General features: G+C 37.2%; 1 protein-coding gene across 1 annotated transcript in view; it reads left to right on the plus strand.

The window, feature by feature from the left end:
- LOC138000689 (uncharacterized) overlaps nucleotides 1-10,000 on the plus strand; it is a 30,565-nt gene that overhangs the window by 12,555 nt on the left and 8,010 nt on the right. The window contains exons 3-7 of the mRNA XM_068847272.1: nucleotides 114-167; nucleotides 576-640; nucleotides 4,594-4,631; nucleotides 5,066-5,142; nucleotides 6,281-6,343. Coding sequence (XP_068703373.1) covers nucleotides 114-167; nucleotides 576-640; nucleotides 4,594-4,631; nucleotides 5,066-5,142; nucleotides 6,281-6,343 — 297 coding nt within the window. The remainder of the gene's footprint in view (nucleotides 1-113; nucleotides 168-575; nucleotides 641-4,593; nucleotides 4,632-5,065; nucleotides 5,143-6,280; nucleotides 6,344-10,000) is intronic.

Below are 10,000 nucleotides of genomic sequence, written 5' to 3' on the forward strand. Positions count from 1 at the left end.
ATATTTAAACTAAATACAGCTTGATAATAAAGTTGGGTACTCCACTCAAACCAGCCGCCACCTTCAAATTTTATAACCCCTTACACGTAAATACATGCTACGTTTTCTTTCAGGCTCTTGCAGAACAGCTTGGGGTATCAGTGTTTGAAAAGGGCAATATATTGAAGGTAAAACTACAATTTAAGCTACCTCTATGGTACCTGAATCACAGGTGACTTCTAATTTGCTTACTTTACCTGATACATGTACATGTATACCCAGGTTAGTTTTTTCATGAATAGTCATCTTTAATTATTGATTCCACTTTTTAGAGAAGGTCAAACCTATTTTCATTATATAGTGTAGTGTACTTGGGATTTTGCAAATTCTTTATTTAGTAATAAAGTATTGTATATACTAAGTACACACAATCAGTCATGTAAAGTATATTAATGTAATTATGTACATGATATCATTACACATTTTGTTGCGAAAATTAATTTGCCCGCAAGATACTTTTTTTATTACCGTGCACAGACACCAATATTCTCATAATTCTTGTCAAGTCAATAATTGTACATTCTTTTTAACAACAGTTACGAAATGGAAGGGGATCTCTAATACCTTTGAGCAGGCGGACTCCTGAAAATACAGTAACAAGGTTTGTTTGTTTATCTCTGAGTCAGTAAGTGAGTAAGTAAAGGCTTTATTTAGCAACGGTAGCCCTCTGAATATACATATATAATAAAATTATCATAAAAATCCTAAGAATCTAATGCGTTACTGTTATTATAATAGTTTAAAATACAGACCTAAGAAATGTGTAAAATGCTCAAATAATATACACCTTTCATAAATTTTTTAAAGAAGAATAATCTTGACTAGCTAATACTCACATTGTACACTTGAGCCTAAAAATAAATACGTATACTGTCTTAAATCAAGGACAAAAATGAGCTAAAGATTTCTGTTCTTGAGTAATTATATATTAACAGTTTTTCAATTTTCTTCTAAACAAACTGGTAGAAGCCTTCCTTGTTAAGTCTAATCTATTCCATAGTTGAGCATTTACTGTAACACCGAACATTTTACCACCCTCAGTTTTCCTGTTGAAATTAGGGCAAATCAAATTAAAATTTTCATGTCTGATAGCATGCATTTGGCTATAATTATTTAAATTAAATAATGCTTCAAAAATATATGATGGAACTTGTACAGTTAAGTCAAACTGCATTTGTGAATTTTAATTTCTACATGACTTTTGTATAAGAAGTGAGCCATCACATTTTATTGAAAAGTTCAGCTGACGGTGATGATCTTATGAGTAAGTAATCTAAAATCGCCCGAGCAGCCCTTTTTTGCAATCACAGTACTCTAGTTAGATTTTCTGTACTACAAATAGACCATGCATGTACTGTAGATGCATACATGTATGTCCCCCCCCCAGCATTAAATGCGGCGGTACCCATTTATACAGCTGGGTGGAGAGAGGCCCCATGAGAGTAAAGTGTCTTTCCCAAGAACACAACACAATAGGGCCGTTTATACGAGAGGAAATAAGCCGCGGCTAACTCTGGCTGCGGCTTACGTAAGCCGCGAAAGGAACTATTTATACGAGTATAAACTCCCCGGCCAGGATAAGCCGCGGCTTGAGAAAGCCGTGAACGTAGATTTTGTACCATTTATACGGGGTGTTCGCGGCTTACATAAGCCGCGGCCAGAGTTAGCCGCGGCTTATTTTCTCTCGTATAAACGGCCCCAATGTCCCCGGCCAGGACCCAAACCCGGACCACTCAATCCGCAGTCAAGCGCACTATTAGACCTTGCCATAAGGCCACCACGCCTTCCTAACAGGCTTAACAATAAGTTGTTGATGATAAACTCAGTTTTAATGGACAAAAATAAAATGATTACATTTTGTGGAAAGCTTGCAAAGATGAGTAGCATGATCACCGTACCCATTCCTGTAACATACCTAAAAGTTGTGAAATTGTGTTTATTGGGGTGAAAATCACTTATTTTGGCTTATTTCACACCCAGACTTTCACATCTTTCTAATTGTTCGGAAAATATTAAAGTTTGGTCTGTTAAAACTGAATTTCTGATTTACCCATGACCCCTTGCAGGCGTGGTCTTTCACAGAGATAGTCAATTTTGAGGCAAATAAAAAATAAAAACAGAAAGCTTTAACTACATGGAGGATAGTATCCCCTCATTTAGTTCTATTGACTCCCTAAACGCTGGCTTTCTGCTCCACGTTTTTACTCCACTTTACAATTTGAGGTCAGAGCAGATGTCTCTCTCAATTTCCTGAAAATTGCCCCTGAAAGGAATTGTGGACTTCCCAATAATATCCATAGAGGAAAGGTTACCAAGCCTTGTGAAGCACATGGAAATCATGGCTTAATTCTTTGCGAAGTAGGTTGTGATGTTTACTGGCACTCAAGACTTGGTTCAATATGGCCCAGCATGTTAAAAAAAACGTAGGGACTCAGTCAAAGACTAATATTTCACGACCCTGAAAGCTACGATGACAAAACTGTGGAAATAGCAAGGGGAACTTGTGAGCATTCAGCAAATGCTTGGTTGGAGCCCAGTTATACCTTGGTTGGATCACGAGCAACATTGAAAGAAGTGGTCTTGAAAAATATTATTGCGTAATTGCGGAAAAGAAAAAGCGTAGCGACTGTTTTTAATTTTAGAAGTGATTTCTCCATTCGTAGTGGATCCCTGAAACTAATTTTTCTGTAAGTTAAAGCACAAGGTATGAGCATTTAGTTGAGATGGTTTTGAACCCACAGATATCAATTGAAGACTTGTTTCAAACAATAACCTAGTGAGCGCCAGAATTCCAGCATTAAGGAAACTACGGAATTTTGAATCTTTTTAAAATATAGTTAAATGAAATTTAACATAGTTAACGACTAGGAGCTAGTCTGGTCAGTAGTGTTTTGCAGGCGGTTGTTAGTGTCTTGGCCGTCTGGTAGTATTTACTGCGTGTTATCACTGGTTATTGTCCATTAATCCACATAAGTGTTCTCTCTTATGAAAAATGGTTTTGAAGACTTTCAATTTGAAAATTGTGTTATGAGTTACACTCAAAATTTTCCTATTTTTCTATCCTTTTCCTTTGTTTTCTCAAGAAAAGAAAGTCACTTACCCTTTTTACACCCTGTATGCTAATCAACAAGGATAACCTTCGCATTGAGCAAAAATGTAGCTTTATTGAAGACGTTAAACTGAATGAATCAGGAAACGTTTCTGAGTCACCCCCAATTGGGTATGGTGATTGTGCTACACATCAAAACATACAGTAATGGAACACTATAAAGAGGATCAAAAACTGATGGTCAATTAAACATAGGCCGTTATATTATTACAGGCTTAATGATAGTGCTATTAACATATAACAGCCTTAAGTTTGTTTAACTGACTAACAGTTTCTGATAGTCTTTATAGTGTTCCAATTCGTTTTGCAAGCTTTCCACAAATGTGATCAATATGTTAATTAAAACTGAGGTTATCATCAACAACTTTAAACCAAGTAGTTTTGTGCTTGAAACTTGCTCCATGTCACTTGGTACTGCATGGTGGGCTCTGTTCACCTACAGTGCATCATAGAAGCCAAATGCTTTCCGGTGATTAGTAGAAACTTTGTCTTTTTTTCGTTCAGTGGCATCTTTAATATTCCCAGCTGCCCAATCTTAAACGTTGTCAACAAATTCATCCAAGGATTTTTTCAGCTGTAACAGTTGTAGTTCTTTTAGTTTATGACTTCAGATTTTCAAAAACTCATTAATAATTCATGCACCTAACAGCCTATCAAAACATCGAAAAAACGGGGTTATCTATGATCATTCTGAAAAGCCCAGCAGCAGTTTTGATTTCAGTCTATGGTGATCCATAGATGGGAGAAATTTTGGTTTTATAGGCATGATGTCATCGACCGTCTGTCTGTACTTCCACCCCTTCATGTATGCTAATGTGACCACTGTATCATGCTAGTTTATGGTATACATCTTTGATACTGGACATCCATTTTAAGGTCAATTGACACCTGTCAAATCAAGGTATCCACTGACCAGTGTCACATGACCATATTGTGGGCTCAAGTTTAGTGCTCATTGAGTTCAGCAGTTTTTTTTAAAGTTGACTGCTAAACAAGGAAATCACATTAATTATTAAAGTAGCAACCGGAAACATCAAAAAACGGACAATTCAAAACCTTTTATTTTCACTAACTCTACAGGCAGTAAGAATAAATAACCCGGGAGCTCTACTTTTAGGCTTGGCTAAATCTATATATTATTAATAAAGAAATGTTATTGGTAGAAATCTTTGAAATCTTTTAGCATAAAAAAAATAAAGTATACTGAAAATGCTGTAAGGTTCCCCCCCCTCCCCACCCCTTTCCCAAACAATGTTGATGGAATTATCTCAGTTATTTCTGCAGTGGAGAAGGGGGAGGGTATATTGTAGTCATTGTCTAAAAGGACTAAGCGTGAGAAAGGTCTCAACTACTTTTGTCCACGAGAACTATACTATTATTATTATGCATGCAATGTACATGTATTCCTCGTGATGGATACCTTTTTTTTTTTCAAATTCCCACAGTCCTTACATTCTTGAAGTATGTGAGAGACATTCTTCTGGTAAGTAGTAATTCTCATCATGGAAATTAATAAAAATTGAAAATTCAGTGTTTAGTTCATATACTTTATGAATGTGTGTGTGTGTTGGATAGCCAACGATGATGCTGCTTGAAAAAAGGGTGCAAGTGGATACCTGACCCTTACGCGTAAAAGATCACTAGTTGTAAAAAGGAAGCTATTGTGTAACTCTCATGCACTGTAATTTTGCACTTTTTTTTTTTCTTTATTTACAAAGAGCTTATCAAACAGTTATGAGCCAAAATAATTGGCTCACATCTTGCAAATTAAGGAACCAGCATATTTCAATAATTGAAATATTATTTAGAGACAACAAAATCCTGTTAGTTTCTCAGTGATAAGACTTGTGAAGTAATACAGTGAAGGTCAAAATCTTTAAACATTTAATACTCTTAAAAATGTGGTATTTTCTGCAGTTAATCCAACTCCCAGAAAGGTCTTCCCAAGTTACAATGAAGCCTACCAGAGAAAACTCAAGTTGTTTAGCAAAAGAGTGAGTTTTACTGTATAGACATTATGTTCACATAGAAGGGATGTTTATAATGTCAACGGTTAACATCTCTCAAACAAAATCCATTCGGGCCAACTCGACACATTATGCATACATTACTTTGCATATATGGTGGTATACAGTCACGCCATTACAATAATGACAGAGTCTAATATGCTTACATTAGCACACTGTAAATGTCTTTACGCGTTGCATGTTCTGTAACTTGTAAAGTTACTTAAAATTGGGAAAAAAAGGGGAGGCAGAGGGAAGTGAAGGAGGGTTTGGAATATAAAGGATATACATGTACATGTAGAAGGAAGGGCAGGGAAGGGAAGGAAATGAATGGGGAGGTACATCAAGAAGGAAGGTGTATGGAACGGAAGGTCAGGGGAAGAAAAGGAAAGGGAATGAAGAGGGGAAGGTGATATTGACATGCCCTCCACCTGGTCTCTCCCCTGCAATTGCCTGTGCCACCATTCGTAAATTGTCATTTTAATTGCTGTCTTTTGTGCATTTTTATTAGATCTTTCTTCATTTCACTTTCATATTTTAACCAGCGTTTAAAGATAATTTATGAGTATTTTTATTTTTTTTTTAAAAATTGATATTACCGGTAGCTAATGGGATGGGGCCTTGCATGGATCAAGTGACTCGTTGGCGCTACTTCCCATCGGTCTCTTTTCTATTTATTTGTTATTATTGTTGTCATTGGACAAGTAGCTTTGTTAAACTAAACTAAACTAGAAAGAAAGAGAGGGAAAGGAAAGAAAACAAAGGGGTAGGACAAAGTATGGGGTAGGGGAGGGAAAGTCAGGACAAGGAAGGGGAAGAACAAAAGAGGAAAGTTAAGAAGGGAGAGAGAGAAGGAAGGAACAGGACAAGGTGAAGCAAAGGGGAACAAGAAAGAGGTGACAAGGAAGTGGAAGGGGAAAAGAGAAAAGGAGAGAAAAAAGGAGGGGAAGAGGAGAAAGAAGGAGAGGGACCGAAATGAAGAGGGAGAAGGAAACGGGAGGTCTGGAGGAAGAAAAAGGAACGGGAAAATGGTGATAAAGCAGAAAGGGTAGGGGAAAGGATAATAAGATGCATGCAAATTACATCCTTGCCCTTAATTTTTTGTTTAACTTTTGTCATCATGTAGATAAGCAAACTAGAAGACACCATGCCCAAACTGTCAAACTTGCGAGATGCAAGAGTTAGTGCTGTGAGTGTTCTGCCTCCTGATACATTGTACATTATTTCTTACAATTAACTTAGATGCCACCTTCTGTATCACAACCAACCTTTAAGGAGGCTCAATAGTGTTTCAACACTTACATGTAGAAGACTCTCTGTTTAGATCGACTGACGCTACAACTCTGTATCACGTAACAGCAATGTTATGGTACCATATGAAACACTGATCATTTCCAAGCAAGATATGATCATTATGGTTATGTAATAAGTTACCTTCGCAACGGGAAAGCCCAGCAAAAACACCCTATATTTTGGATTTAGTTGCTCATCTCTCAAAAACGAACTCGGTGACGCCCCTTTTTTATTGCTGAAAAGTGAATAGAAGGCCACAATGAAACTTTCAGCAAAGTTCAAAAAATTCTGTCCGGAGGATTCACAGCTGAATCCACAAGACAGAATTTTTTTGAACTTTGCAGAAAGTTTCATCTTGCCCTTCTGATTACTTTTCAAAAATAAAAATGGGGGTCACCCAGTTCGTTTTTGAAAGGGTGTTTTTACAGTGCTTGCTCGTTGCCACGGTGACATATTACGTCACAGTAATGACTGTATCTTGTTCAGCAATAATTCGTGTTTCATTTGGTACCGCAATATTGCCAACACATGATACGACGTTGTGGTGCCGTTCTTTCTAATAAGAGCGTTACTTGGAAGCGTTGAAACTGGTTCGAGCTTCCTTAAACCACCGTTTTTCAAGCTGAGCTCTTTTTAAATCCTGGCATTGCTTAGTATATATTATGGTTTAATTTTGCTGATATTGGGTTCAATTTGTTTTTCCTTTATGTCAAAACTGAACTGGTTTGAGACTTTCTTAAGGAAGAAAAAAAAAATTGAACCACAAGATACTGTGTGGGCGAATTTTACACAAATCACTAGTCCACAGAACCAGGGCCATTTGTGGTAGTGAGGAACCTTTGGGTACTTTTGGCCTTTGCTTACTTCCTGGTCTTTGTATGGGTATCACTTCTGAGGCCGTTGGGTAGCATCCATAGAGGTATATTCTGTGTGAAACTTTGGTGAAACCTTAAAGTGCTGCTATGATAAAAAAATTCACTTCGCTTCCTTCAGATTTTGAAAGCGTGTTGCTTGACACCTGACTGGAAAATCTTGAGCTTCGAATTTTATGGAAAGGCTGTTTTCTTTGAGTGCAAGTTTCGGATTTCACTGTCCGCCATTATTCACGTTCAAGACTGACCGATTGGATCTCGGAGGGTTGGATCGATGATAAGATGACGTCAAAGACTCACGTGCTTAAAATTGCAGCGTGTAAACGCAGATATTATACATGCAAAACACGAGTTTGAAAGTCTGGAAGTTTGAAACTCCCGTGTTGCACATTAATTTAGGCGCTTGCACACACATTGCATTTTTAAATGTCTTTGTCGTCATCTTATCCTCGATCCATCTCTCTCATGATTTTAAAGTTAGTAATGGTGGGCCATTAAGAAGAAAGTTTTCAGTCAAAATAGAATGTTTTTTTTTTTTTTTTTTTTGGAATGAAGACTTAAAACTTTGGTCACTTAGTGTTCAATTACCTTACATGTAGTTTTGAAACACAAAGAAAAAGTGAAATTGATTTTTGGTCATAGTAGCACTTTAATGATAATAACAATAACAATAACAATAATAATAATTTTAATAATAATGATAATAATAATAGTAATATTAATGATGATGATGATGATGATGATAATAGTTGCTGCCGCAGTGAGTGAGACTGAAGTGAACGAACGAGGCAGCTCTCTAATCAAGAGAAGAACACATTTTTCTGCGAAACGCAAGGGATTGTGGTCAAAGGCGCAAGGAACTGTGGTTATGCGCGAATGGAGGAATTAAGGAATTAAGATGCGCGGTATGATCTTGCTTTGTTTTTCATTTCGCTTCTCGTATCCTCAAACTATCAACAGTTTACACTGTCACGGAACGAAAAGATAAAGTCGAATCGGAAATCGTTCAGTGAAATTTTAAAAAGGCCAAGAGCTTGGAATGTTGTAGGAAACGACCTTTTAACCACCTCTCCAATTCTCCGGTCTGTGCCGTACATCGTTTCTGAGATATTGGTCGACGCGTTTCACGCAACTTTGTAGAGTTTTGTGTGGAGACTCCATGTAATCCACCAATATGGCGGCCGGTAATCAACAAAAACATCTGGATTTCAATTTACAATGAGGGCGCTTACTTTCCGCTCATGACATCTCCTAATGTACTTGAAAGGCTCAAAGTGATGAGATTCAATTTGAGGTTTTATGAAGAACGTTTTCACTTGAGGATAAATCTTCATTTTCTCCCCTAAATAAAGCACCGTTCCGACCAGTGTCATTTTTGAGGAACTACCACACCCTTCTCATATTAAAAAGGTTGAAATAGTCACGAAGTGATTACAACATATTTATATATACTATATGTGGTCAACTGATTGGTGTATTAACAACCTTAAAGAACCCAAGACATGTAATCAATGAGTGCAGTGGAAAGCATAAGTATGAGTCAATAATATTATTGTATCTCCCATCAGAAGAAGGAGGAAAAGGATCGATTGTACTGTTTTCACTTGAGGATAAATCTTCATTTTCTCCCCTAAATAAAGCACCGTTCCGACCAGTGTCATTTTTGAGGAACTACCACACCCTTCTCATATTAAAAAGGTTGAAATAGTCACGAAGTGATTACAACATATTTATATATACTATATGTGGTCAACTGATTGGTGTATTAACAACCTTAAAGAACCCAAGACATGTAATCAATGAGTGCAGTGGAAAGCATAAGTATGAGTCAACAATATTATTGTATCTCCCATCAGAAGAAGGAGGAAAAGGATCGATTGAAATAGTCACTGTACAAGAGTACCCAGCTCAAAGTAGCTCATTACATAAACAACAGTGATGATTCACAAAGAACAAAAAAAAAGAAACTTGCAGTCAGTATTTAAAGATGCCAAAAGGTATGCAGAAGAACTAAAACTTAATTGCCACTTTGAGGATGGCGCAACAGTGTTGGAAGACACTGACAGCAGCGTAACAAAGAAAATAAAACAGATCATCCATAAAGCAAGTATGAAGAAACGCAAAAATGAAGTCCTGAAACAGCTATGGATCGGAAAGTTTGTGACCCAACATTGGCAGGATCCAGAAGCATCAGCCCTCTCGTACGACATCTTTAGACGGTGGAAGAACATTCCGGATATAGTCATGTCAGTAGATACAAGCATTAGGCAGCAACTCCTTAACACAAAGACTTATAGATTACAAAAGTTACACGAACAAATTGACGAATTTTCCTGCCGACTCTGTTCTAAAGACAGTATCACACGCACTCTGTGGCTGTTCTCACAAAGCACAGTCACTGTATAAGGCACGACACGACAGAATGCTACGCACCGTTTACCATGCTATACTGGAAAGATACAGATTTGAAGAATCTGAGTATTCTACCCCGTGGTACAAGCAATCCAATCCGCAACCAAGGCAAGAGCACAACAAAGCAAAGATCTTGTGGGGCATATCCTGGAAAATGGAAAATGTCCAATGAATGGGGCAAATAGACCGAATATCATTGTACTGGATAAGAAGAATAAAGAATGGATCATAATCTATAGAAGGAACGATATGCAACCCAGGAACAGTTA

The sequence above is a fragment of the Montipora foliosa genome, chromosome 4, assembly GCF_036669935.1.
Source record: "Montipora foliosa isolate CH-2021 chromosome 4, ASM3666993v2, whole genome shotgun sequence".
NCBI classification, from domain to species: Eukaryota; Metazoa; Cnidaria; class Anthozoa; order Scleractinia; family Acroporidae; genus Montipora; species Montipora foliosa.